Source organism: Dysidea avara, chromosome 7 (genome assembly GCF_963678975.1).
Source record: "Dysidea avara chromosome 7, odDysAvar1.4, whole genome shotgun sequence".
NCBI classification, from domain to species: domain Eukaryota; kingdom Metazoa; phylum Porifera; class Demospongiae; order Dictyoceratida; family Dysideidae; genus Dysidea; species Dysidea avara.
This window is the reverse complement of record NC_089278.1, coordinates 9,851,228-9,879,207: the sequence shown is the minus strand read 5'-3', so window position 1 is coordinate 9,879,207 and position 27,980 is coordinate 9,851,228. Positions and strand designations below refer to the sequence as shown.

At 39.5% G+C, this 27,980-nt stretch overlaps 6 protein-coding genes across 10 annotated transcripts in view; 3 read left to right on the top strand and 3 right to left on the bottom strand.

Moving 5' to 3' along the window:
• Positions 1-5,781, top strand: part of LOC136260043 (early endosome antigen 1-like) — a 19,156-nt gene extending 13,375 nt beyond the window's left edge. For both annotated transcript variants that reach the window (XM_066053642.1, XM_066053643.1), the window contains exons 20-55: positions 8-76; positions 128-233; positions 292-378; positions 488-570; positions 619-712; positions 761-814; positions 874-975; positions 1,033-1,161; positions 1,223-1,357; positions 1,402-1,512; positions 1,560-1,694; positions 1,799-1,906; positions 1,955-2,044; positions 2,103-2,162; positions 2,212-2,307; positions 2,488-2,526; positions 2,575-2,691; positions 2,752-2,799; positions 2,844-2,921; positions 2,970-3,017; positions 3,065-3,133; positions 3,184-3,261; positions 3,314-3,388; positions 3,442-3,504; positions 3,557-3,664; positions 3,716-3,805; positions 3,915-3,976; positions 4,028-4,097; positions 4,151-4,246; positions 4,296-4,385; positions 4,435-4,618; positions 4,672-4,726; positions 4,864-4,984; positions 5,166-5,264; positions 5,326-5,345; positions 5,493-5,781. In XM_066053642.1, coding sequence (XP_065909714.1) covers positions 8-76; positions 128-233; positions 292-378; positions 488-570; positions 619-712; positions 761-814; positions 874-975; positions 1,033-1,161; positions 1,223-1,357; positions 1,402-1,512; positions 1,560-1,694; positions 1,799-1,906; positions 1,955-2,044; positions 2,103-2,162; positions 2,212-2,307; positions 2,488-2,526; positions 2,575-2,691; positions 2,752-2,799; positions 2,844-2,921; positions 2,970-3,017; positions 3,065-3,133; positions 3,184-3,261; positions 3,314-3,388; positions 3,442-3,504; positions 3,557-3,664; positions 3,716-3,805; positions 3,915-3,976; positions 4,028-4,097; positions 4,151-4,246; positions 4,296-4,385; positions 4,435-4,618; positions 4,672-4,726; positions 4,864-4,984; positions 5,166-5,264; positions 5,326-5,345; positions 5,493-5,601 — 3,178 coding nt within the window. In that variant the 3' untranslated portion in view covers positions 5,602-5,781. The remainder of the gene's footprint in view (positions 1-7; positions 77-127; positions 234-291; positions 379-487; positions 571-618; positions 713-760; positions 815-873; positions 976-1,032; positions 1,162-1,222; positions 1,358-1,401; positions 1,513-1,559; positions 1,695-1,798; positions 1,907-1,954; positions 2,045-2,102; positions 2,163-2,211; positions 2,308-2,487; positions 2,527-2,574; positions 2,692-2,751; positions 2,800-2,843; positions 2,922-2,969; positions 3,018-3,064; positions 3,134-3,183; positions 3,262-3,313; positions 3,389-3,441; positions 3,505-3,556; positions 3,665-3,715; positions 3,806-3,914; positions 3,977-4,027; positions 4,098-4,150; positions 4,247-4,295; positions 4,386-4,434; positions 4,619-4,671; positions 4,727-4,863; positions 4,985-5,165; positions 5,265-5,325; positions 5,346-5,492) is intronic.
• Positions 5,668-14,287, bottom strand: LOC136260044 (intraflagellar transport protein 122 homolog). The gene is made up of 46 exons (XM_066053644.1): positions 14,110-14,287; positions 13,921-13,987; positions 13,790-13,874; positions 13,653-13,731; positions 13,525-13,601; positions 12,809-12,875; positions 12,691-12,757; positions 12,569-12,642; positions 12,441-12,513; positions 12,295-12,387; positions 12,128-12,232; positions 11,999-12,075; positions 11,746-11,807; positions 11,639-11,697; positions 11,214-11,288; positions 11,038-11,106; positions 10,939-10,982; positions 10,793-10,886; positions 10,653-10,738; positions 10,244-10,322; positions 10,159-10,200; positions 9,827-9,904; positions 9,700-9,777; positions 9,282-9,322; positions 9,160-9,232; positions 9,074-9,100; positions 8,962-9,015; positions 8,848-8,910; positions 8,699-8,752; positions 8,496-8,635; positions 8,208-8,279; positions 8,070-8,154; positions 7,916-8,002; positions 7,829-7,864; positions 7,709-7,775; positions 7,526-7,604; positions 7,371-7,444; positions 7,220-7,320; positions 7,056-7,165; positions 6,817-6,982; positions 6,655-6,766; positions 6,561-6,603; positions 6,398-6,480; positions 6,129-6,217; positions 5,915-6,076; positions 5,668-5,815 (listed from the first exon to the last, which is right to left on the bottom strand). Exons 1-46 carry the CDS (start codon positions 14,166-14,168, stop codon positions 5,729-5,731), a joined length of 3,594 nt encoding a protein of 1,197 aa, XP_065909716.1. The 5' UTR covers positions 14,169-14,287; the 3' UTR covers positions 5,668-5,728.
• Positions 14,238-17,167, top strand: LOC136260050 (uncharacterized). 3 transcript variants are annotated; one of them, XM_066053653.1, is made up of 8 exons: positions 14,274-14,365; positions 14,421-14,486; positions 15,087-16,285; positions 16,478-16,518; positions 16,570-16,689; positions 16,734-16,817; positions 16,863-16,939; positions 17,003-17,167. In XM_066053653.1, exons 3-8 carry the CDS (start codon positions 15,091-15,093, stop codon positions 17,049-17,051), a joined length of 1,566 nt encoding a protein of 521 aa, XP_065909725.1. In that variant the 5' UTR covers positions 14,274-14,365; positions 14,421-14,486; positions 15,087-15,090; the 3' UTR covers positions 17,052-17,167. The 3 variants fall into 3 exon arrangements, with proteins under 3 accessions (XP_065909724.1, XP_065909723.1, XP_065909725.1); XM_066053652.1 differs by lacking the exon at positions 14,421-14,486 and having other exon boundaries at positions 14,238-14,365; XM_066053651.1 differs by lacking the exon at positions 14,421-14,486 and having other exon boundaries at positions 14,260-14,365; positions 15,069-16,285.
• LOC136260051 (uncharacterized) lies at positions 17,044-20,856 on the bottom strand. Of its 2 annotated transcripts, XM_066053655.1 has the most exons (11): positions 20,717-20,824; positions 19,477-19,562; positions 19,296-19,386; positions 19,186-19,239; positions 19,046-19,130; positions 18,627-18,663; positions 18,460-18,537; positions 18,212-18,407; positions 18,048-18,157; positions 17,917-17,988; positions 17,044-17,869 (listed from the first exon to the last, which is right to left on the bottom strand). In XM_066053655.1, exons 3-11 carry the CDS (start codon positions 19,356-19,358, stop codon positions 17,185-17,187), a joined length of 1,380 nt encoding a protein of 459 aa, XP_065909727.1. In that variant the 5' UTR covers positions 19,359-19,386; positions 19,477-19,562; positions 20,717-20,824; the 3' UTR covers positions 17,044-17,184. The 2 variants fall into 2 exon arrangements, with proteins under 2 accessions (XP_065909727.1, XP_065909726.1); XM_066053654.1 differs by lacking the exon at positions 19,477-19,562 and having other exon boundaries at positions 20,717-20,856.
• Positions 20,834-21,690, top strand: LOC136260054 (protein CFAP276-like). Its single transcript, XM_066053658.1, has 5 exons — positions 20,834-20,986; positions 21,045-21,164; positions 21,214-21,329; positions 21,382-21,500; positions 21,553-21,690. Exons 1-5 carry the CDS (start codon positions 20,900-20,902, stop codon positions 21,621-21,623), a joined length of 513 nt encoding a protein of 170 aa, XP_065909730.1. The 5' UTR covers positions 20,834-20,899; the 3' UTR covers positions 21,624-21,690.
• Positions 21,649-27,980, bottom strand: LOC136260045 (uncharacterized). Its single transcript, XM_066053645.1, has 16 exons — positions 27,816-27,980; positions 26,109-27,753; positions 24,150-24,215; positions 23,952-24,096; positions 23,726-23,807; positions 23,592-23,670; positions 23,451-23,541; positions 23,232-23,296; positions 23,054-23,179; positions 22,919-23,011; positions 22,588-22,676; positions 22,457-22,535; positions 22,269-22,412; positions 22,168-22,220; positions 22,056-22,113; positions 21,649-21,932 (listed from the first exon to the last, which is right to left on the bottom strand). The coding sequence occupies exons 2-16, from the start codon at positions 27,744-27,746 to the stop codon at positions 21,789-21,791; spliced, it is 2,952 nt and encodes a 983-aa protein (XP_065909717.1). The 5' UTR covers positions 27,747-27,753; positions 27,816-27,980; the 3' UTR covers positions 21,649-21,788.

The following is a 27,980-nucleotide window of genomic DNA, read 5'->3' as shown; positions in this document are numbered from 1 at the left end:
TTTCAAGGCTTGAGTCTCAAGTACGAACACTTCAAGAGCAACTGAACACTGCTCCAAAACCACAGCAGCTGGAAAGGTACCCATAACCTACCAAACTCTAGCTAGCTAACTATTGTAACTTGACTAGCCTGCAAACAGCCTTGACAGCAGTGCAGTCCCTGATGGGTCAGTCGAAGGAACAGCTGCAGAATAAGGAAAGAGATTACCAAAACTTACAAGAAGAAATCACAAAAGTTAGCCATCTCCCTTCCTATTAGTGTATCATAATTGACAACTCTACGCATTGGGCAGGTCCAGAATGAGCTGAGGGAGAAAGATAATCATGTTACCTTATTAGGACAACAGCTGGAGCAGACACAAACAGAGAAAACTGAACTGGTATGAAACATGTAGTAGCCATATGTACTGCACTAGGAAGGTTTTCTCTACATGATCACATAGATCATAATGCATTTTATTAAAACATTTTTTTATCTTGCAATTGTAGAATTCACGATTGTCAGACACCTTGCGAGATGCCAAGCAGGCAAAGAAACAAATTGAGCAATTAGAAAATGAAGCTGGCACAAGGTAGTAGTAGTAGTAGCACACAGATTATGTGTTAAATGTCACTGGTAGGGAAGCACATGTTAAGTCTATTGAAGCTCAATTGACTGATCTCCAGGAGAACATCACTCACCTACAACAAGAGAGAACTGAACTGTTCACCAAGGTATGTACTAAAGCTATAACAGGTATATATTGAAATTTACCACAATAGATTAAAAATGGTGAGGGTACTTCTACTGCCATTGCACAGCTGGAAGAAGAAAAGGTTTGTATTATTTATATAGTCAATTTGTATAACAGTAATGGGGGGGTTCAAACCTGCAGAAAAGCTTGCAAGAGAAGTTGGACTCGGCTTTACTGACTGCCAAACAAAACTATGTCAAATATGATGACAAAGTTGCTGAGTTGAATCAGAAAATTGACAAAGTAGGTTCAAAAATCTATGTAATCGTATTATTAAAAGTTTCAACCATTAATTGCTAGATGGAAGAAGAAGTTGAGGCTGCCAAGGAACAGAACCAACAGATACAAGATCAGTTAGTGAAGGAAACATCATCTTTGGCTAACGCCAACACTCAAATCCAAAAGTTTACAACTGAAATTTCAACAAAAGTAAACAGTTTCACATTTATTTACAATGTAATTTTGTGTTATCATTGGTGTCGTATGACAGAGAGCAGCTTGGGCTGAAAAAGAAAAAGAAATGGAGAGGGTACAAGAAGATTTAGAGCAGCAACTTGAGACTGCCCAGGATATGCTAAAAGCAGTGAAGGGAGAGAAAGAATCTCTTCAAGCTCAAATTGTTACTGTAAGATGCCTACATGTGTTTCACTGATTTGTATGTCTCCACAGATCCAACAACAGAATCTGGAGCAGGAAACTACGCTACAGGAAAGCATCAAGACAGTACAGGAGCAAGCCCAACATCAAGTCAATAATATTACCTCTCAGCTGAAGGCCAAGGTGAACTGGAGCTAGTCATTATGTTGTTACTGATATAGTATGGTTAGAGTGAGGCTCTGGTCAAGCTAGAGATGACCAGTTCTGAACAACAACTGCAACTACAGAATGAGCTGGCTAGTTTACAGCATAAGAATGAAAATCAAGTTGCTGAGCTCAGCAAGAAAGATCAACAACTCACTGAGGTATTAATTAGTTTTAATTGACAACATCTGTTGGTGGAATAATTGTCACATTTGCTATAATCAGTTACTGCAACAAACCAATTGCTCATTTTATTGTCTTGTAGTTGAGAAATTCTTTTAATGAAGTGGACGAAAAGTTGAGGGTGGAAACAGAAGGCAAAGTGGCCAGCGAATCTTCTGTATCTCAACTACAGTCAGAATCAAAGACAAAGGTAACATTAATGTTTTTTGATCCATACACTCATGTGTCTACTGCATAGGACAATACTATAGCAGAACTTGAAGCAGAGAAGAATTCCTTACAGTCAAATTTGGATTCAGCTGATAATAAACTCTCCAGTCAAGACAAAGTACATATACACATGTGTACACACACAATGTGTACTAATCCAACTACTCTGTTGATAGCAAATCGAAACACTAACAAGAGAGGTCTCAGAGCTGAAGGACACCTCAGCAAAGAATGAGGTATATATTGTACAGTCAAATGTATTATTCCAGTTTTGTGTATATGCAGGAGTCACTAAACTCAACTGTGGAAGGTTTGAATACACAGCTAACAGCAGAGAAGGAAAGGGTAGCTTCCCTGACTGATGAAATAGCTAGAACCAAGGTAAATTACCACAGAAATTTGTCTTGGCTTAAGTCACTAGTCAATTGCTTGTTACTACCCTGCGACAAGAGAAATAGCATGGTAGTTAAACCATGGGAATGGTCTGTAACTTTCAAGTAAAATTTACCAGTAGAAACGGTATTTCTGTTCTATTATTTGCAACAATTTTTCAATATTCAGGAAAACATGACCAAACTAGAATCAGAGATGAACAACAAGGTAGGGTCAGTTTATAGCAGTTCTGTATTGAGCAATCTGTCTGTGTAGCTAAGTGGACGACAGGATAACATCACTTCGTTAGAGCAACAATTGAGCACTACACAACAAGAACTTGCTGAACTAACAAAGACCAAAGAGAAAGAGTGTAACACACTACAGGAAAAGGTACTGCACATACAAAATGGATGGTAGTAGGAACATTATTATACTGACCATACACCATAGATTAACACTTTGGAGAATGAACTGACATCAAAAACTGAGCTCTTAAGTGTAAGCCAGTACAGCCAATATACTCCACATCAATCATATTATAGTCGGAGAAAGATCACCATTCTAAGACAAGACAACAGCTGGAGAACAAGTTAACAAATGAAATGAAACTCACTGAAGAGGTACACACCATATAGAACTAGTACTCATTGTGAGTGTGTATCATACAGCTGGGGTCACTCAAGATTAGACTGGAGCAGTCGGAAAGTGATTTACAGGTGAGAAGAACTGCATAATTACATTGATGACAACTGGTATGAAATAGACGGAGAAAGAGAAAAACAAGTCACTTGAGAACCAACAAGCTCTACTGGAATCAAACTTAGCGGAACAGGTAACTGGATGTTTCTGGTATCTGTTTATTCACATTTTCATATTTTGCAGACAAAGCATGCTACTAGTACTGAAAATGAGTTATCAGTGAAAGCTGAAATGTTATCTGCATTGCAGCGAGATTTAGAGGTGCGGATTTATTTATAGTAGTAATTCACAAAATCTCTTCTTATTTCTCTAGTCAGGGCAAAAATCATTTGATGAGAATCAACAAGAATATGATCGTAAGATAAAAGGGTTAGACTTACAACTAAAGGTTTGTCATATTGCTAGTTGAAATGAAGCAAGTGTATACCTACTAATTGATAGGCTGAGAAAGAGAAATCATCTGCACTAGAATTAGAACTAGATGGTGCCAGAATAGACTTCCAAGTAGGGTCTTTGACTAAATATTTTTTTATGGATTTCATAATGAATTGTATAGGATTTGAATCAACAACTTGACAAGGCAGAGGAGGAATTGAAATCATTTAGGGAGAAGGCAGCCACCAAGGAAGATCAACTTACAAACACTGTTGAACAGTTAACGGAGGTGTGCATCAACCCTGTAGTAGCTGTATGTGTGACATTGTTCTTCCTTTAGGTCAAGGTGACACTTGGCAATCAAATAGTAACCTTGGACCAGCAACTGAAGGAGACACATGGACAGTGTGAAACCCTACAAACTGAGAAGGTAATTAGTTATATTTATCCTGCTACTACCATACTAAATTCTGACCAATTTGTTACACATTTTGGGTGCTTCAGCAAATGTAATTACACAATATATTTTCACTTATTAGAATTCACTTCAGAAGATGTTAAGAGAAAATGAGTCTTCCATTGTGGAACTAACAAGTGCAAGGTGTGTTTGTTCAAATAGAGTGCTCACTGTGTGTTAAACATGACACCACAGGGATCTTGCTCTTCAGCAAGTTGAGCAATGGAAAGAGAAATACAATACAGAGACCACAGCTCGAGAGGAAGTACACACAAGCTAACTTTTAGTAGGTATAAACTTTATTAATGCTTTTAATAGGAAGCAAATCAATTTGAAGAGGAGAGAAGAGATTTGTGCACTCAAAATGAACAACTTCAAGTACAAGTTTCTTCCACAAAAGAGCACATTGTTAAGGTAGAATAAGAGCTAAACTTGTCTCATTATAATAATATTCAACTCACAGCTCCAACTGCAACTAAAGAAACTCGAAGAAGATAGAGACTTGGAGAAAGCTAAACTGTTAACTAATATTGCTACTACTGAAGAAAAATTGGTAAATACCTTTGTACACTAAACAAGCAGATACACAAGAGTTTCACTAGTCGTCTGCTGAGCAACAGTTTGCAAAACAACAAGCAGAAAGCAAGCAGGTGCTACAGCAGCGTGATAGTCAGATTTCAGCCCTCAGTGACAACCTGGTGTTGGTGCGTACAGAGCTTGATAAGTCTAGCAGGCGAAATGAGGAAATGGAGGACCTGGCAAAGTCACTCAATCAACAAATTGAAGGTAAACCGTCGTCTCTTTCTCTGCCACGGCCTGCTCATAATCAATGTTTGCAGGTCACAAAGCACAAGTCAAATCACTTGGAGAGGAGCACCACACATTGTTAGAAAAGTATGCATGTGTGTGTGTGTGTGTGTGTGTGTGTGTGTGTGTGTGTGTGTGTGTGTGTGTGTGTGTGTGGTGGTGGTGGTGGTGGTGCGTGCATGTGTGGTCTGTCATAGTATTATACTTCTACACTTGTGTATCAGATGTGTGGCAGCAGAGGAGAGTATATCAACACTACAGTCAGAGAAAGAGGTCATGAAGCAAAAGAACCAGGAGATGATCACTGCTCTACAAGACTTAGGAAGAGAGAACCAAACACTTCAGGTACAGTTCAACAAATACAACTTCCTGACCCAAACCAGCAGTTACATAGTATCACATGGATTCTCTTAGCTCTTTTAACCCAATAAAATTCTCAGAGTATTGGATAGATTATCAAATTATTCTGAATTTTCCACTGGAGAAGAGACAATTACCATTAAAAAATACTTGTTATATGCTTTAGATGTTCCATACTCGTCAAAATGAGAGGAAATGGGAGAAAGATGACGAGGTGAAAGTTTGTAAAATGTGTAATAAAAAGTTCACCATCAACAACAGAAGAGTAAGTTTTGCTTGACTTCAACTTTGTAATTTACTTATTGTCTTTTTTCTTTACTTTGTAGCATCACTGTAGAAATTGTGGGTAAGTAGTATTTTACAAGCCGCCATTTTAGTTATTGATTTTTGTTATCTTAACCATATTTATTGTGTATTATTTCATCATTATTTCAGCTATATAGTTATTGTGAATTATGTCATTGCAAATTCCATTATATTTTTGTTGTTTCAGCCATATTTATTGTGGACAATGTGCAAGCCAGAATTACCAGCTTCCATCATCCAAGAAACCTGTTCGAGTATGCAACACCTGTTTTAGGGAGCTCTCAAGCAGATCATAGGCAACAATTTGTGTATTACGAATTACATGAGCTGCAGGTACAATGAACTGACACCCTTAGCCAGCATAATATAAATATTTTCTTTGTATTAAACTGTATGAACATGAAGTGATACTGTGTTGTTGTGTTAACTTGTATTATCAACTGTTGTTCTACAAAATGGACAACATTTTTTAGTCAGTAACTGCATTTCATAGTCATCCATGTGAAACATCTGTAGAGAAAAAAATACTGTAAAAACTCCTTTAGGTCAGCAAACCCAAACCATGAGTATACATATACTCTTGATAAAGTTAATTGCACTATGGCTAACCTGTTGGCACTCCTTGCATAAAGCTATCGGCACCTCGGGAAGTAAGACTTTGTAGTACTGGTTTTTAGCTCGGTGTCCCCACTGTTTAATAATCACCTCACTCTTTGGAAGTGACTTCAATATGTCTCTGTCTACTGTCACTGGAAAGAAGTCTCCTCCCTCCTATAAGAAATGATATATAATACAAGTGTCACTCTCTACTGCTTGTGTATGCCTCAAATTCCAGTAGTTTGTTGGTGAAGGGGTCGATGGAATCATCAACAGTACTGGTTGTTAGGCGCTCTAGAGTTAATACCTGTGCCCCTAGTAACAAAATATACACACAATGATAAGGAGATGTGTGTGACATGACAACAAACAAGCACAATATACAATCATGCATTCTTTAATGCACAAATAGTTTGGTACTCAGGTATCCTTTATAACACAGTACAAAGCTTGTTGGAAATTGGGGACATTACCAGTGAAAGGTAAACCACATACCTCCGGTGTTGGTTTCCTTCCAGTCATCATTTGTTTTGTGTACAGGACCACCTGATCTTATCAACTTCACTGCTTCCTCGTCGCTACAGTGGGATTATTACAACACAATGAGTACATATGTTCTAAGTGATTCTTTCAAGGAATTAACACAATATCAACATACCTAATGTCACTATCCAAGAAGAACTCTACTACTGGTAGAACTTCTGTACAGTACACCAAGGTGGAAACCTGACTATATTTCATCATTGACTAACCAAATGATGCAAAGGACAGCACAAATGGCTGCTTGCAGTTGATGCAGCAGTTTCCCTGGCTCTTCAGTAATGGATTAGTAGCTGAACATCGATAACATAACGGTAGTAGGTCCTGGTCACAAGGAAATGACCTAACTGTGTGAGGACTATGTTGCCTCTCACCTCCTTGTCTTGAAATGGTTTAGATTGGATGGTGATGGCACCAAGATCAACAATCTCTTGGAAGCGTTGGGGAACATGCAGTGTTTGCAACTGATCGTAAGCATATCTGGCAACCTTGTATGCCCCTAGGACCTTCCCCTGTTTAGCTAATGTGTACAGCACTGCCCTGTATCAACCTGTTAAGTGATCACAATGTCTCACTGTTCACATGCAAGTTGTTTTTCATTCATAAAGGATACACTTTGGACACTCCCCTGTATTTTTTTGAATTGTTCTTATTGTCCAAGTGAGTAAGAAACAGTGCCATGTTGAACAATGCCTCAGGGTGTCGATAGGTGAATGGCTGATCCTGCAAATTATTACGTGCTTGAAAACTTTTAAAGATAATAATGACGGTACTCACAGTAAACCTCTGGATGGAGTGGAACACATGATAAACCTCTGCTGATCGGTAATATGATTTGAACGCTGATATCAGTTGCTCTACCTCAGAATCTTTACTACCTGCACACCCCATGTGGCATCACATGATATCTCTGATATGATGCAACAACCTTTGGGTATCTTGTTGGCAGCATCAAGACATGACTTGGCTAGCAACCAGTAGTAGTAGCCTGTATCATTGAACCTGAAGAGGAGCGTGTAGGGTACACACACAAAGTAGTCACATACACATGTGCAGTTTGGACAAACACACATACATACACACCTGTTTTCAGTGATAGAGTTATCTGCCAATTGTCTAAGAATGTTGAGAGCTTCATGCTGCCTGCCCCCCTTGACCAGAGCTGAAAGAAAGTAGTAAAAGAATGTGTGTGCATGCATGCGTGTAGTGTGTGCACATGCACGTGTATGGAAAGTGAGTATTACTGCGTGGCACAGTGCACTGTACCTTCTTGAGCTTCATTGAATCGATCATTTTCCACCAACCAAGTGGCATATGGCAAATACACATCATCCTAAATGTGGCAACAGCATACACTGTGGAGTGTGCAGCTCCTAACAACTGTACCTTGAATGACGGATGTTTCTTGATAATATTGAATGCCTGTATGTAGGTCATATGGTAAGAGGATTTGCTTTATATATCAATACTTACTTCATCCCAATGGCATCCTTCCACATATAGTCTCACCAGTGAAGCTGCATCATCTAGTTTCTCATATACTATGGCTGCTTGCATGTACTGTGGGTTGAATGGACATCACCAGATAAGGAATGTCCCATCCTATCATGTATGTGATGTAGATTACCTGTCCAAGTCTCTTCAACCAGACAGCACACTGGAGCAGCACCTCTTTGCGAGATGAATCTAGTTGGTGGATAGTATCTACTAGTCTGTAGGATGTGTATTTGAACAATAGAAGTATTTATGAAAGGAAAGAACCAACTTATCAATCCATCCATTTTCTCCCATGATTTCAACAGCCTTTGGATACTCCCCAGCTGCAGTATACATGGCACTGTAGGAATAAGTATGTAGGTGTCAAACAACACATGTACACTATACAGTACACACACACACACACACACACACACACACACACACACACACACACACACACACACACACACACACACACACACACACACACACACACACACACACACACACACACACACACAAACACACTACAAGTATACCGGGTCACACTACCACACTACACTGAAGTACATACACAGCAGCTGATGGATCATTACTAGTCTTGCACCAGTCAGCTTGTTTGGTGATGAACTGCTTAACATCCTGTGTGTCTGATTCCATCATGAACTCTTTGGCCAAATCAAACTCTCTCAGGTCAGTGTACATCTCTACTGCCTGAACGACAACAAAATACAAACAACATGTAGCCAAGATTATTCTCAAGAGCGCACACCACACCTTTGATGGCACACCAGCTTTCTTGTACAGTTTTGCTGCTTCTTGAAACTTTCCCTAACAAGAAAACAATGAACAGGTGTGCATGTGTGTTACTAGTAGCAACAGTCTACAACAGAATATGGACTATTGCTAACAGCCTATATATCCACCTCATAGGCATAGATGTCTGCTTGGAAAATGGTAATGTCATTGATGCCTTGCTTCATTCTTTCCTGTTGGAAGAGATATAGAAGATGACATTTTAACAATTATATATTATTCACCTCAATACTATGTATTAGCTCAAGATAGCGAAGATCACGTATTCTAATGAAAGCCTAAAAATACATAAACACACAAGTTCGCATATGCACACGTGCACACACTCATGCTAACCTTCTTAGCAGTATCATAGTCCAGGCCCTATATGAAGCAGAAATATTATGCAACGTATTTTGTGGATAGGGCCAATCACATGTTACCTCAAGAGCCTCCAGTCCTAAGATACGCCAGTCGTTATCGGTTACACCCAGACAGGCTATAATATAGGCATCCCTGGGATCATGTGTTGGATTAGCAGTATAAGGAATAGAGATTAACTCACTTATACATCTTCCGTTCCAGGTATTGCAGCATAGCAGTTGACTACAGTAAACAATTACATATTGTATATAGTAATTCAGAATCATGGTTGAAAGTTTCTGCTGCAAACTATGAGTGTAACTCTGTTCTGGGCAGAAGCTGCTGAATACAAAGGACAAAATTTTTGAGAATTGCTATTTTTTAGTGCTAAATATAGCCATGTGCCAAAAAAGCCTTTGATTTACTTGTTTAGCACTACATATGTACCTATGAACCAACAACACATGTCATGCAATACAGTGTAGTGGGTTTATGTATGAGCTCCACATTTGGCGAAGAAGCCAAAATGTTTCTAGCAGAAATTTCACTGCTCAAAATATATTGCATTCAATTTTAACTATGAAAGAAATTTGGACCTAGTATTAGTTATATTTCATCACCTGTGGGACATCCACAGTGTACATTGATGAGGCAGACAGGCAGAATATCTTGGAGCCAGTGTAGCCCACCACAAACCCCTAGCAGGGGAACAGTCATCACAAATCATTTGGTACAAGAGATGGTTACCGGATGTTTCTGTGTGTGCACTGGGAAATTGGATGCCTTGATGTGAATGTGTCCACCATAGGAGAAACATAACATTTCCTGTTGAGAAAGAATACATATAGCCATAGCGTGAATAAGTCACACATCTTATATGTCAATACAAATTTACAAGCAGGATTAGAAAGTAACTGTCCTGTATGTCAATAAATCTAAGGGTAAAGTTCTTATAAAAATTACCATTGACAGCTCTAAGGAGTCAAGTAACCACCATTGATATGATACACATGTGTTCAATGGGAGAATAGGGCCCTGCCTGGTGTGGTACACATCACACAGTCTATTGTTGGACTTACGTCACAGTGGTTGTTCCATGTTACACTGGTTGCTTGCGGCTCCTACATAGTGACAATAATAAAGGTGGCAAACAAGTAACTGAACCTGGAAGAGAAGCTCCTTCGTTCTGATATCATACACTAACAGAGCATAGTTCTCATCAACCACTGCCAATTTGGAGTTACTAATTAAACAATTAAACATAAGTAGTATTCTAAGGTACATAGAAGAAGGTGGTCATGTATCATAACCCTATACTGCATTGGTTCATGTGATTGTTCAACCAAACGTGGCACTAGGTACCAAAAAAAATTTTTTTTTCGCCACATTCACAAGTGAATTACTTTGTAGTGCCCAGAGCACAACTACAGTAAACTTAGCTTTCCTAGCTAGAGGTGTATTAAGTGGATCTATAGCCCACATTTTTTAAATACTTGGTATCAATATCAAGGTGAATAACTTGAGACCACTAAATGATTGATAATGACACATGACCAATGTGAAGGATGTTTACTTGGCACTGATGTCAAGGCAACGGATGGCACTTTGTTGCTGTAGCAACACACTAGGAAATGGATTATCCACCAATACACTGAGAATCTGCAACAATGATGTCATATTTCTTAGTAATATTTTTATAGTATTATGAAATACTTGTCCATTTTTCAGGCCTACTAGAAGCACTTCATGGTCTACTGGACCTCCCACTACTTTGATGTAACGAATGTATGACTCTACCTCCCATTCCCTAGGAACCATACTGTGTACTCTAATACATTAGAGCAGGTAACTAGGTATACCTCTCTAGGTCTCCATTAAAAGCAAAACACTGTAGTTTTCTCTCCTAACATAATAATGTACAGAATTATAGTAAATGAACGATATACCATGTTCCTTACCTGGCAGAGAATAATGCGAGTAGAACAGACAACTAGTAGACTACAGTTGAACTGTTGCGGAATCTTTTCCTACACAGGACAAGTGCAACAATGTCCAGTAGGTAATCTGTCTTACTTGCTAGATTTTATCACTACCTGACTACAACACATACACACACCCACACACACTACAGTACCTTCTGATGGTACATCATATCATTAGGGTCATCACTGTCAATCTCATATATCACAACCTTATCTGGTAACTGCACCTGTGTTGTTACCATGGGTAACCACCACACATAGTATGCAAGTGATGTAACAGGTTATTTTTGAGGGGGAGAAAAATTTCATGGTTTGCTCTGAATTAATTGTCAGTTCCTAACTTGATAGTCTTGAGACTGTTTTTTTTTTCTCTAAAATAATTCCCTCTCAATACCACCACATTGAAACCATGATAAACTACCCTCATTAGAAAAGTGCTTTAAATTGGGGTTACATACAAATGGGATCACAAACAAATACCCTGTTTCCCCAGGGTATCCCATTTGACTGTACAGAATGATAGACCATAAAGCCAAAAACGCTAAAGCAGTGTGACTACATTGCTAATGTAACTTACTGCCAATTTGTGTTTGTACACTGCAATCTTCTTCACTAAATCCTTGCACTTGATCCGAACTGAAACATTACATAAAGACTTTTAATATGGAACACTATGGGGATTACCCTTTTCATCTGTCAGCAGGTGCTGTACTATGACATCAGTCATGTGATCCCGATAAGCATACCTATATAAGGATTAAAATATATAGCACAAGAACCTACAATAGTGGCCTATTATCATTGTAATACAAAGGTTTCTTCTTTCAGAGCTATGAATAGGCTTGGGAGGGCTTATTAAGAGAGGTTCTACTGTAAATCCCTGATGTATTATATCAAACACTCTAACAAAACACACATTACAAACACACACAGTTACCTGTCTCTGTGCAGGCCATGCACAGTACTCATGCTAATGTCATAGTATATTAATGTACCATCTTGAGCAGCTGTTATCTAATGGGTAGTAAACACATAATGACTTGTGACATTGTATAGAACACCATACAATATGTATTTGGTCTGGTGTAAGTTTTGCTGCCATGACCCAAGCATTGCCTTTTTGCTGTTCAACAGGAAACAACATTGTCCCTTCCTTCGTGTACACAGAAACCTACAGCAACAATGGTTATTCTTATACAGTACCCAGGAGAGAAGAGGTACCATCCAGCTTACCTGCTTGTTGGAGCCACCTATTAACATGTACTCGCCATCCAGAAAGTAGTCAAGGAAGCAGGGATCATAGCCAAGTGTTCTCTCTTTACCAACCTGAAGGGAAGGTGGGTAAGAAGATATCCAGTCATTGTTTGTAAGTAATTCACCTGTCTGCCACTTGGCTGAAAGAAGGATAGCTTCTGGTTCCAATCGCAAACAGTTAGTATGTCTGAATGGTCCCTGTACATGTGTACAATGACTGCAATGCTTCTCACGACATATTATGAATACATACTTTGAAGGGTTCCATGACACTTCCCACACTGGCTGACCTCCAGGCCTCTCTATTTTCACTTTCTCATCACAATTCTAATTATAAGAGCATCAAATATGAAAAATACTACTAAATCCTTGTACCTTAGTTCTGATGCTTATGGATCCATTAAACATACCAATAGCAAAGTAGTGGCCATCACTGGTCCAACTAATAGAACATAATGGGTGCATCATGTATGGTGACCTACAGACATCATACCCACAACATGTAGCCCGTGAAGTGATCCGATGTCTAGTAACAGTAGACTGTTCCCCATACCATAGCCCTATGTGGGTGGTTATGTACAATATAGACAGACAGAGATTGGGATACCACAAGCATGTATATGCATCTTGTACACACACATGCACATGTGAGCAAACACCACATACACACACACGCACGTGCACGTGCACACACTACATACACATATGCACACAAAGGAAAAAAAATCTTTGGCTACTGTGCTCACGCCTAACCAGTGAACCAGTACTGGGGCATCTGTACGCTACGAGTCGGCACAAGCAAATCCTCCTGGGGCAAGACTGGTGGTGACCCATAGGAGGCTGTACCATGTCTCACAGGTGAAGGTATGTGCACCTGAAGTTCTACCTAAACCTTCACCCTTTATGTGAGACATGGTGTTTGTTTCCCCAATTAACACCAGGTACCCATTAATGTTACAGCTGGGTCCTCAGTTGACACCAGGTCCCCATTTAACAGCTGGATAGACTGGAGTAATTCTTGCTCAAGGAAACAACAATAGCAACTGGGCACAATCGGGCATCAAACTTTGCAATTACCAGGCTGGTGCTCTAACCACTTGGCAGTGCACACATACGTACACGCACGCACGTATGTGCACACACACACACACGTGCACACACACACACACACACACACACACACACACACACACACACACACACACACACCGATGTCCACAGAAGAGCAACTCAGTAGATGATGGGTAACTGGGTTAAATGCCATACATTGAATGGAGTCCCCAAGTCTGTTGTGGCAATAATTAATCACATACACCAGCACACTGGTGCTGTCTTACGTAAACTTCAGTAATCCAATCAGATCTAAACTCCAAATAATCACTGTCTTATCTGACCCACCAGATGCCATTCTCTGCCCTAGGACACAATGAGATTGGTAAGCTGGTATATTTGATGTTAGCCACATTTAATTTACCATCTCTTAAAATTGCAAGACAGTAGACAGTTTCCTTGTGAGCTTTCACAGCTTTCTCAAACACTCCATTTGATGCATGATAGAGCTGCAAATCAAATAGTATAAAACACACAAGGCAAACACAGGCTGACCAAGATTTTGCCTCCAGATGCTACATACAGTTTCTGGCCATCAGGCCTAACAGCAACATCACATAAACTGCAGAAATACAACCGCAGTTAACACCTGTATTGAATTGACTATAATTAGCACACAATAGGGTCATTCTCTATGTGCACATAAAGATATTCATGCTAGCGCAGTAATTGGCGCTATTTTACCATTGTCCAGTTTTGGTCTTGTCTGTGACTTGTGTGATCCAGACCCGACTAAATCTCATCGTGTACACATTGATCACCGTGACATTTTTCTAACTTGGCGGGGTTGTTTATTTTCGTCACCAGTGACAGCAGCCTTGCCTTCCAATAAGCCACACTCCTCTACTTAACGCACTTGGTTTAAATTACTAATGCAATATGCGTTTTAGCTGTTGAGAGGGTTTCATGTTCGCATAACGTTGACTTATAGCCTGGCCAGGTTAGTTTTGTAAGCTATTTGGTAGATGTACAGGGTAAATAAGTGCCTCGCTTAGTTGATTCTAATAAAAGCCCACCACACGCTGCATTCACTTCCTAATCACCACTTAATTGTAGACAAGGTATGTATTAATACAATATGGATTGCCGCATGACACACCACCTATGTGACTGGAGTTATAGTTACTACTGTTCTGAGTATAAGCTGTATTTCAATAATTACTGTGATTGAGAACCATAAGAGCAAATGAAAGCACAGCTAACAAATTATTGTATTTCTATATGGTAACATACTTTGTTTGAACTAGTCAATTGATGTCGATGACTCGATATAGATATAATTGTAAAAATGTGTCATGGTTATGTTTGTTGTTTCTATTTTGATGGTTACTGTTGATAAGAACACATTTCTTTGTGTGTTTCTATATTCCATAGTAACAATTTTGTACTACAGAATAATTCACAGCAATGTTAGGTAGGGTAATTTACAACCTCGAAGGAACACAATGGTCTAGGTATTCACTTTTCATGGTCATCCTTGATTCCCATATATTGAAAGTATGCAAACTGGATGTATTTTGTATTGTAGTAAAAAAAGAACCTGGTGTTTTGAGGCTATATGCTAGGGACTGTTTATGCTTAGGATATTGTGTTACCAGATGGTTTTTAGGGACTTTTTTCTTAAAATTTAATAAGAAGTATAGTATGTGTCCTCTGGTTAGAGAGATGACTTCTGAAAGAGATACTTCTGTTAACACTGCACATCATGGCAAACACCGAATGGACACCAATAAGAACCAATCACGTTTAATTGAGGACTCATCCCAAACCCAATTCTCCACCTCTCCAATATCAAGCAAACTAACACCAGTGTTTGATAGGGAGGAGAATTTCAAACAGTCGGATATAAGTTCTAGTTACAATGGAGCATCAAGTTCTGAAGAGTCTGACTATAACCAGACATCAGTGATATTTAGTCTCGATGAGTTACAGAGTTCAATGACGGCTTCGTCACCAGATACTGGAACGGGCTACCACAGGACAACTACTGGTGACAAACAGAACTCAGGAATGCTGTTCCCAGGATTGGTACAAGATGAAAACACTTCAGAAAGTGGTAGAGATGAAGAAGAAATCAAACAAGAAGATGAGGGAGAAGAAAAGGATCACGGCGCTGACCATTTTAATTTGACTATCACTCCACCAACTGTTGACATCACTCCATTGAAGAGTAATGACAGTTTTAGTGATATTCTGGTAGACGTCACAGGTGCTGTCACACAACTGAAAGTTGATGCTACTAATGCAACTGATTCTAATGGTTCAAATATTGTTATTGATACTTCACCAGCAAATACCCAGCCAACCATTATTCGTGCACTTGAGTTGAATAGTACTCCTATTGGGGCTCAACCCAGCACTTCCGCTGCTCTTACTGATGTTAAACTTGATCTTTCCCCAAGTCCCTTTGTTAGTGGTGAACTAAGCCCCATTGTTACTCCACATATTGATACACCAGTTAGTAATGCTAGTCCAAGTATTGTTGGTATGATGGCAGTTACAAACTCTAGCTTAATTTCCAAGGTACCACACACAGGTAATGTTTCTGTTGACTCTGAGAGAGTGACTGATGCTAGCATTAGCTCAGTTACTACTAGTCTTTCCGAAAAATTGAAGCCAACACAAAATGCATTTGAATCACCAGGACTGTTGTTTGCTCATCCAGTGAAGAAGCCCAAGCAGAGAGAAACTTTTGAACCAGCTGAGGCAGCGACTGAGGCCCTTCTGGCCGAGGAGAAATCACCAATTGTCATACCACACAAAGCAAGTCACCATCATGTAAAAGCTAAAGCAGACCAAAGAGGAGAAGTGTTTATTGATCAGTCACAGATTGCCACCTTCAAGCACAGACACAAAGGTGGTAAGTTAAGTTGTGTTTATTTAATGGTGAGCTCACCATGAGGTATCAATTGTTGTCAATGGTTTTGTAAATGCATAATAATCTGGCATCCTCCCAGTGAGATGTTTAACAGTTACGGTTCATTTGTGACCGTCTCATTGCACAAATGTATCCATTTTGCTTGTATTAACTACTTAATTTGTTTCTTTGTAGGAATACCACTGTTTTATCCACCTGAAAGGGGGGCTTGCACTGTAAGTTATTACTGATAGAGTATAATGTATTAGGCACTGGTTGTTGGATAGGCTGCAATTGATGAGGTTCTACTGGATAACTCAGCACTTAGAGATATCGAGAAGAATGCCAAGAAAGTTGCTGAAGCTCTCGACTATATGATGGACAATCTCAAATACAGTTTACATGCTGTAAGCTAAAATTATATTTGCTATTACATGATGTTGTTTCGTAGATGGCTACGTGTACTAAGCTGTCTGTTTCGCTACACAAGGAAGCTGTGGATGACATGCACACTACAGTTGATGAGTGTATCAAGGTATGCTATGGATTTAAATCAACAACAGTTTACTGTTTATCATAGACAACATATGCCTTCCTGGCTAAGTTTGAAGAGTTGATTCAAAACATGAAGCCTGTTGAAGAGCTGGCTGCACAAATGTATCCTACCACTGAATTGTGGATGAATAGTTTGCTATGGTAAATTCCTTAACGTAGTAACAGCAAGGATGTCAGCGAATCCTTGAAGGTGCTTGAAAAAGCAGTCAGATAGCAGGAAATTTCTCATAATTTAATACAAACATGCATCTTATTTGTAATTGTTTACACTGTGAAATTTTACATTTGATTTTGTACAGAGAATGCAAAGGAAATGAATGGTACATATGACACATTCAAGTTGCAAGTCATTGTTGGTCAGAAGGTGAACTGGATGAAGAAGGTGATGGTGCTCCATAACTTGGATCAGGTGTAGGTGAGATGAAAACAATCTGTGGCACTGCTGGAACCACTAGAGAATCCTTCCTCCCTCTGGCAGCTGGTGCTTTCACTGGCTTTTTGAAAGAAGGAGAATCCGCATTTTGTATGTCGCATAACCTGGGACTTTCAAGCATGATGGTCCCGTATCGTCTTTTGCTTGTCGGTCTTTCTACTGGCTCTTCAATAATAGCAACTGGTGGGCCACTGTTTGCTACCACTTTGCCATCATCCACAGAAGTTATTGATATTTTATGAACTGATCTTCTTTGTCCAGTATCACTGGCATAACTAGTAACGGAAGGTCTTCCGTTTAAGTTCTGACTGGTTATGCTCAGTCGGCTCGCTGTGGCTGCAAGGTTGTTCTCTTTTTCTGGGTGAGCTTTGCAGTTAAAACTGTTCCTTTGTGGCCTGGTAGCACTGGCAGTTGCCTCTTTGTGGTGTTCATCCAATGGTGGCAGACTTGCAATAGATGCCCTGTTAGTTAGGGAGGGCTTCTTAGAGTAGGCGTCAGATGATTTCCGATATCTCATTCCAGGTTCCCGTACTTCAATGCTAGTTCGACCCAAAGCAGACGAAAAGCTGTACTCACGGTTGTGTACTTTAACTACACGTCTGCAAAGGTAATGGATACACAAAATGAAATAATAGAAAAGGCTTACGGTTTCCTGTTTGATGCTGCATGTGAAAGGGATATGGGATCTGAACCTCTAAATTGTTTGTTAGGTAATTGTCTACAAAATAAAACAGTCTACAGTGATACATGCACTACAACAGTATAGACATAACTCACGTGATTGTCATAGGCATAAAAGAGTACATTGACGATTGTGAAGGACGAGGTGGTACACTACATGTAGATGCTGCACTGATTTTGTGACGTGACATTTGACTACGTAATACCTATGTAGAGGTAGCAAATGACACATGGATAGCAGTGAAAATAAAACTCCATACCCAACTACTGGACTCATCCCTTGATCTCCTACAGCTTGATACACTCCACTTTTTAGCTGTGAGCGGGGAAGTGTCCGGACTGCTTTTCTGAATATCAGAATCTGAGCCATACATGTTTGAGTGAACAGGAACTGGTGGTAGGCTAGTTTCTATCACACTATTTCTTGTGCTGTTTGGCATACTGCCATAGCCAGAGCTGTATGAAATAACACTGGCTACTTACAAAGGAATAACAAACAACTAGTTACCTTGCTACTGACTTGGCTGAAGCACAGTTCAGGTTTTGTGCACCAGCAATTATTGGTGGGAGCATATTATGAAAAGACCTACACAATATGCAAAAACAATACATTATTATAGTTTTAGGTATGTATAGGAAAAACAGTAATAGGTTTACTAAAATATATACACTTACCCTGAACTAGCAGTACCAGCAAGATTCACTGCAGAACCTGTCAACAAAAGAAAAACACTGTTATCTGCAACACCCTAAGTGTATGAATGACTGAGATAGTTAGTTTATGCTGTTAAGTAGGTGAAAAGTCAGTGGTATCAGATTACTATGCCATGGGTGTGTAACCAGTATGGGCAGCCCATGGGGACCAAAACTTGATGTACACATCAGATGGAATGACACTCTAGTGCCAACAGAACACACAAGTTTACACAAATGTGGTTCTGCACAGGAGATGTAAACCAAGCTGTGGTTAACAAAGCCCCAAAAAATGCCCTTGGCATTGTAAGTGATTAAACCACAAGCAGACCTCCTTGAAGCAATGATTTGATCCATGTAACCACACATGGTATGAAATAATGCATCAACAATAAACCTACCTTGGCTGCTCTGTGTTCCAGTGCTGGTTTGATCATCTGCTTTAGCTGGAAGCTTCTCGCTGCTGGAGCTTTTCCAGAATATTGTCTGTGTGAACAACAATGGTTTATGGAATAAAATTATAGAAGGTCCTTCTACTTACTCCTTTTAGCCCTCTAGGCCAGAGTTTGTCTAATAGTGGACCAGAGCTTGATGCCTATAGCAAATATTAATATTTTATCATGGCAAATATTAGCTGTCTGGCCAACTTACATTACTACGAATTGTTTTCTGAGCTTTGGACTTCTTAGTTTTACCCATTTTCATAGTCCACATCAACTACTATCCTCCGATTAGCAACTACCTATTTTCAAAAGCAGACAGATGACACCACATAACAGCTTATATCTATCACTACATTAACAGTGAAGTGGTTGACAATAAAACATCTTACTATGGGAAATAGTGGTGAAACAAGTGATGATCTGGAAAAGTTGTACATATTGAAAAGTTCCCATTTTTTCCACCATGTGTTAAAAGCTACATTCACAAACATAGGTATAAATGACATCAGCCATCTCGTCATTATAATGACCAGGTCCAACTATGAAACACTCAATAGTGGCTGACAGCATGACGCCATAAGTTTTGGTCCCAGCCCTATTAATGAGGTTTTGCTGTAATTAGAGCTGATCAAAACATATAACCAATCTGGCCAACATAGTCTCTCCTCCCCATAACCTTTGTATCCTCTATTGCCGTGCCTACACATGCCAGGTGCATTTTTTGTTGTGAATTTTAAGCCACTAAACACACATATTGTATGTTTTAGGCAAGCATTAATTTTGATAGGGTTAGAAATATGTCAAAATATTAATTGTCCTTTGAATACTTCTCAAGCCTCACATACTAGCATTAAGGTGTTGATTGGTTCATGACTGGGTCTGGCAGTGCATTTTTCAATTTACAGTATTAGATGTATAGTATTGCTCAGTCACCATTGGGTCTGGGATTTTTTCTGGATTCTTGTTACATGTTTTTGACTCCCTGTATTCACAGGCTTTAAGTCTTCTCACAGGTCCCTAATGGTAGCATAAATGATTTACAAATAGTCAAAACATTGTCACCCAAGCACTTGCATGAGCAGGAAATATGAACGGGATGTTTACTTGCTGAGGGAATGGCAAAGTTTGCCGCTGCTGCACCGATCAGCTTTTTTACCCAACCTTATAGTAGAACATTGATTGCCCGAGGTGCAAACGATACTAATCGATAACATAAAAGTGCTAGCCCGCACCCTCAAGGAATGTAGCGATGTGATGGGATTTATAGGGCATGACTATATCCGCTTAACCCGTCACTATAGCCACAGGTGTGATACAGATCAATACAAGTGTAGCTAACAACAGCTTAAGCTCTGTACTTCTGATATGTGTTTGCTTGCCACATACACGAATGTAGCTACACCCCCATCTGTCGTGCAAACATTCCCGTAAGCAGCCGGGTTTTTGTTAACAAGCCATACGGTCCACAGCCATTATTTCACGCTAAAATCCATGTACATTATTAGCGTTGTGAAGAGAGTAAACAAGGAGACTATTTCAGTAAATGCAATCAACACGCGACGCGATCAGTACTCAAATTCAATGATAATATATACCAATTTTACAATGCTAACGTTATTTACTGCTTACCAAATCTTTGTGCTTCTTGTACGATACCAGGTCGCCCAGAAATTCATCGTTGTCCAATACAATTCAGCGGGGGGTAAAGCAGTAAAGAATACGAATTTCCGTTTTCTATCGCAACTTTAATATATCACCATAGCAACATAACAACTATACAGGAGGCATTAAATAAAATCCAGTGCAGTTGAAATGTCAACAGAACTCGCTACAGAAGTTAACCGGGATCCATACCCGTTTCCAAGATTAGAAAATGATGAGAAGTTTGGACCCACAATGGTAAAATGTTTGAAGATTAAGTTAAATCAGTACTGTTATATTTGTGTATTTTTACTAGTCGCCTCCACCAACAGAAAAAGTTACTTTGAAGCAAGGAGAGCTAGACCCATGGCAGAGGCTAAATCTAACACCAACTCTAGCAAGCATGAGAAGAGAGGTTTATCATTACGATTCAAAAGTAATCCACATCATTGTTAATCGGTTGTATATTGTCTCCAACTCTCCAGGCGCCAAATGACAAGCTAGATTTTGTCATGAAATCCAAGTATGACCACCACAACGAGTTTATGAAATCTACAGCAGAAAGCTTATTGCAGTCAGAAACACTAGGCTTACCCCATGGGTATGCTATAAAACAATTCTATGTAGTATGTTGATGTTGTGTACATGTACAGACGGATACTGAAGAACAGGCCTGTTGCAGTTAAACCAGTCACTCTTGAGGATAAGCCACTAGTGGAATACACAGACAAACACAAGAAAACCATCAGCTCTGAAAAGGGACTTGCAATTGGTATGTAAAAATACACCCAGGCTTGTATGTTTACCTTGTGTCCCACACACAGAGGGACATCACAGTGAAACAACCAACAGAGGCTACTCAAGAAAACACGATGGTGGATTTTACGCGTGTTGACATTTAATATGCACGTCTTCCTATGTAGCATAATAATCAATTTCATAATATTTTTCAGATCAGTGAACTTGCAGTACAAATAATAGAATTGTAGAAAAAGATTGAATACAAAAAAAATGAGAATGGATAAGTATAAAAATGATTGGACTGCATATGTACATAATATCAACAAGCAGAGAAATCCCACAGTTTTACAGTCTTGTCATAAGACCCTGATACAATTGTAGTGTCGTTAAACTGTAGACATGTTACACCATCAGTATGTGATTGTAGAGTAACCAGTCTATTGCCTGAATCCAAACCCCACACCTACACATGTAGATAACATTAAACTATGAACAAAAACAATCATCACATTAATTTTATATGACACAAATGATTTCCATTATATCCTCCTCTACCAAAATTGCACACAACACAGCATCCTCTCACCTTCAGTGTTCGGTCATCTGCAGCACTGACCATCTTCCACCGATCAACTTGTAACTGCCTGAAATATAACAAGAATAAAATAATAGCAAAGAAAGAACCAAACAACATCTACCTGATTACTCCTGTGTGCCCTTCGGCCTTAATCCAGTCCAGATTCCTGATACACTATCCACAAGATTACACTTGTGTGGACATGGATTAGTTCATACGTACCTGGCCAGAATTTATACTCCAGATCTTGATGAACCGATCTAGAGATCCGCTGATAATTCTACTCTGGTCAAATTGCACACAAGTGACTGCAGCCTGGTGGCCATGTAAAGTCATCTTGCATTGACCTTGTGGAAGACTCCACACCTAAACCAAGTTAATAAAATGAAAGACAACAGCAACACCCTTACTTTTATTGTTTGATCACTTGAGCCTGACACCAGAGTATCCCCAACAAACTGTAAGCACAGCACAGCATCTGTGTGGCCCCTGTTAGTAATACATCTGTTATCGCAGTCAGCAAAAGAGTGGTAGCACACACCTTAGTGTAACCCTGCACTGGCCACATTTGACATCCCATACTTTCAACGAGTGGTCATAGGAGCCACTTATCACCTTTTCTCCATCAGACTATAACAACAAGCCACAAACCACAAGATGGGAAACTAACACCACATGCCAAACAGTTAAATGTGTTGACACTAATGTTGCATGTAATGAGGTACAACTGCATATGGGCAATTAAGTGTCAATTGCAGACAACCTGGTAACTTGATGGGTTTCAAACATATTGGGCCTATACACTTTATTTGCAGTAAACAGTTTATAAACAATTTATTAATCTATTGAGATGTTTCAGCTGTTGTACACACCTGCAGACACCTGACTGTGTGACTATGGCCAACCATTGTAGCTCTACAAGTTGCTCCCACCCAATCAACTTTATCAGTTGCCAGATCCCAAACCTAAACAAAACATTTATATCTCTCATATGAATAGAAGCTCACTTTAATTGTCCGGTCTGTAGAACCACTGACTAGCCTGTTACCATAGAGATGGAGGCAGCGGACGGGTCCTGAATGTCCGGCAAGTGTCAGCGCAGCCCATGGTGTATTGGTACGTATGTTCCATACCTGAATAAAATGTAGCACTCTAAAAAACAGTACATGATGCATGTCATAGCACTTTGATAGTCTTGTCTGATGAGCCACTGACTATTCTTGTGTCATCAAACTGGATACACATGATGCCTATATAAGGAGGTATCACTCAATACAACCATATGCCACTCATACATATTTGATATCATTTGCCTCCAGCACAAACAATACAATGAGGGAAGCTGTACAAGTGTGGGTTTTACATTGTAAAGACAAATACTTGACCTACAAGGTATGCATGTACCTTGTGTGTGACCCGCGAAAGTCCTAACAGTGCATCTCCCCTTCATCCAGTTAGAGAACAGTCTGTAGCGCTCAGTAAATATCGCCTTCCACTATTAGAATAGGAGATTAATGTGTAACTTTCCTTGATCAACAAAAATACCTGTACTCTGCCATCTGGTAATGTATAAGAAGTTAGTTGTTTGAGCTGTGAAGCTGGGGACAACTGCCACTTGTCCACTCTTAATGGAAGCAATACAATGTTAACTTTTCTTGACAGTGTCCATCATTACTCACCTACACAAGTTCATCCACAGCTTAGGATCATTGGCCATGTTAAACCAACTAAAACTGACTTGGCTGCACCTACACAGACTCACTGTGTGGCAAGAAATTAACTACATTAAACAATCTTGTGGATACAACCACAGTCCTATTAAAACATCATTAAATACTATAAACAAACTTAGTTATTATGGTAGGGAGGCAGTAAACAGTAATAACCACAAGACTTAGCTCATACCTGGGTCAAGGTAGGAGAGTATGTGAAATGCAAGTCCAGGAGGTAGCCATGAGAGAAAGTCTTCACAGTTGTGTGGACAACTAACATGTAGTATTGGTTCCATGTATACCGACAGCAAATGCATTTGAGCACAGTTACAGTTACCCTGTAGAAGACGTTACATGACAGTGTGTGTGTGTACATGTGTGTATCACTTGCCAACAATTTGGTGAACATGATGTTTCTTTGTTGATCATTAAACTCATTGAACCACAGTAGCACTTTCTACAAATCAATTTAAGACTTCATAAACTCATAGTGACACACAACATAAATCAGTCTCAGATATGAAATCACAATAATTATGTAAAACATATGATACACTTCCACATGTAACACATTGGGATGAAAGGACTAGTTCAGAGAAATCATAAACTGCTTGCATTTGATATATGGATAGTATGTCAGTGCTATAAGTTTTCTCAGTCACACAATTCCAATTTTGGAAAGGGCCTAAAACAGAAACTTACTGAAAGATGAAACAGAGAATCATTAGAGACAAGGCCACAGATGTACACATTCTAAACATGGTTAAAACATTCTTTTATCTGTTTAGACTGGGTAACTGGACCACCCTACTCATTTGCAAGTTGTACTGATTTAAATTAAGGATATTACTAATTCACGAGTTCTTTAGACACAGCTAATTGTAACATATACTAATTTTGAATTATCATCTACAAATTTGTGCATGCCATATATTTACTAGGTTAAACGCTGTGGCTAAAATCAGTGCAGTCACAAGGTGACCACTATTATAGGGCGGTGTTTATAGCATAAGCAGGTCTTAAAGTACAGCAACTATAGTTACAAGAAGAGTATTAGCTTACTTTAGTAGCTCTCAAAATAGCTCTAGTACATTTCACTGTGATATGCACTAAAAGGAATCAGCAAATGAATGGTATATGGCCTCTAGATACATGAAGAATGACTATTGCTCTTTTCCTTGCTGAGAAAACTTCTACATGTAAATAATACTGTAGGATATTCTACTTCACCTTCTTCCTAACCCAGTATGGATTCAAATAATAGCCGTGGTGTTTATTCAAGAGCGGAGTTTATGATCATCATTAAGGATACAGTGTGGCCACCATCCAAATGTGGTGACTATTAAAGGTGCGGCATTTAAACAAGAAAATACGGTCCTCAGAATTTCTATTACCAAACAAGAGTAAAATCATGCATGTGTGTGTGTGTTAGTGTATTTGGTCACTGGAGTGACTGATGGGTAGTCATTCTGGTAAAAATAAAATTGATATTGCATTTTACTAAGGGTACTTTCAACGATACTTTTAAACTGTCACCACCACAAAGTGAACATTATTTTCTCACTTTGTGATCACACTAACAATTAATGTCGTATTGTAAATAGTACACACAACATACACTATAGGTTACTACTACTGGGGCCTCCAGTGTGATCATTGTATGGCATGTAAGTAGCCAAGTGGATGCATGTGTGCTAAGGATATAGTACATCATTGTAACTTCTAACTTTTCCCTCTTTAATAGCAGACTTTCCTGCTAGCCACATTTCTTTTTAACCATAAGCTTTAGGAAACATGGAGAGGAAATCAAAACATTTTATATCATTTCTGATCGTCATCTGTAAAACCATCGACACAAATATGGAATTAAACAGAATACCAATGTATGACATAAACCCAAACACCAATAAAAATAGGGAAGCTATGGTGAACAGCAAGCTAAATCGCATTTGGCAAAATAAACTTTGGCGAACTCAAGCTTAATCTATAGCTATAAAGATGCTAATCTCAGGCGCTATGAGTAATTGGCGGGTTAGACTTTGGCAAATTTGTAGCGAATCGCCAAATTTGCCAAAGTTTTCCTCTGCCAAAATTTCCCTCTTTACAGTAGAAGGGACCAGCACATGTATATAGGGACCAGCACAAGTACCTACAGTGAAACCTCATTAATAGGGCCATCAAAAATTCTGTGGACTTAATAATGAGGTGGCCTTATTAACAAGGTCATGAAGTACGTATTAGCTGTATTTGGGACCCACGAAGTGTCCACTATAACAAGGTGGTCTTATTTCAGAGGTGGCTGCTAAGTGAGGTTTCACTGTACTAAGCAATGAAATAAAATATTTCATACCTCCATCCTTTCCTTGAACACATTTCCAGATACACCTTTAGAGTAGCTGGCATGCAGCCGGTCACAGCAATGAGACCCTGTTCTGCTACGTACACTACTGCAGCGACTACGCAAGCTCCACAATGATCCATGTTCACTCAGTTGACCTGCCTCTAGTCTTTTCTGGGTATTACTTATTATACTCTGAAGACTGTAAGTGGAGCCAGTGTCTTCTTCACTCCTGGTAACTGCTCCATCACACTCTTCTTGGGATGCTCTATCCACAGTTAGTTCCGGTACCTGAGTAAGTGGGTCGCTGACCTTGCGGCCAAATCCCTTCTTGTGCTGTTTATAAAATGGAGAAGGAATGTTGTCATCTCTAGTAGGCTCATGAAGTCGTTTCATCAGATCTTGGTTGGGATGGCTGCTTTGTCTGATGTGAACTACATCTGGACTATTGCACTGAAGCTGGTTATAGCTGCTCACCCTAAGTGGATAATCACCACCACCTCTTTCATGTGAACAATAGTGACTGTCAATTCTTGCACCCAGAATTGGACTGTAGCTGTGTACGTTGTGTGGTACACTCATTGCTCTTTGAACTAAGCAACTATGCCCCAATTCATTCAATTTTCCAGGCAGAGACTCAGCATCTATACTGTTACAGCTGCTGCACTGAGACAAGTTCTTCAAAGACCCCAAATTGGGTGACCCAGAATGTAATGGCAATGAAATGTGATGTCTCATTAAAGGAGCAGAATGTGGAGGCGTAGCAACCCTACGTATGGCTAAAGTAGAATGATCACCCGAAATCGAAGATGTTTTCTGAGATAAGACTGGCTCTTTAGCAAACTCACACATGACAGTTGGATTAGGAGGTTCACTACTGGTTACCAGTGTTCCAGCTACAGGTTGTGATAGTTCAGCATCACTACACGCAGTATGTTCTGACTCATAGACAGTGGAGTCAAACTGCACGCTAACCGAATACTGGTTATTGTCAGCAGCTGGTGGTTCACTGTCATACGGACCATCCACATCATCTGTGCTGACAAAATCTTCATCAGCAGTAAAAGCACCACTCAATTCTCCCCCATTTAAAAATTCCCTGCATGCTTCTGAAAAATCTTTGAACGTATCCTGCAACTCTGTTTCATAATCAACAGTGTATGAGTTGCTTTCATTTGATTGTTCAATATTATCACTAGTGACTTTGCCAGCATCAGTAGTTGTTCTAGTTTGATTTGGTTTTACTTGTTCACCAGTGAACATTGCCCGGGCACGGCTAACACATCCTTTCAGCTGCAAATCTAATGGACGTTTGGCCTGTATGCTATTAGTAGCATCTGTTTCTGTCAGCCAATGGTCATCTCTGGACAGCACATCTAAGCTATCGTCTGAACTCCAAATGTGGTTGGTACTGCGAAGTTGGTCTAGTGACTCAGTTGAGTCTATGTAGCCATGGCCATTTTGAAAACTGCCAGTATTACTGTGCTGCATAGCTAAGTCTGAATTCCTTGTCTTGCGACTAAACCAAGCAACCTTTGTCCACACCTTTGATCTTGGCTTTGATGTGATGTCTTTATAATCATTATGTGATAAAGAATCCTCTATGGAACAAGTTCCAGTTTGTGTAGACGCGTTAGGTAAACTTTCCATGCTTGCCCTATACAATTTTACCGCACCAATACATTAGAACCCAAACACGATTTTCATTCAAAAACTTACGTGGAAATCCGCGTAAGAGATCTAAAGGAGTAAATGCATAGTTACACTTGGCGCTCTGACCAAGGTACCATTGTATAGAACCTAGCTACACGCTACACCGTAGTCTGTGTAATCTGGAACTAGCGAAGGAACTCTTATTAAAGTGCATTAGCATGATATAAATAG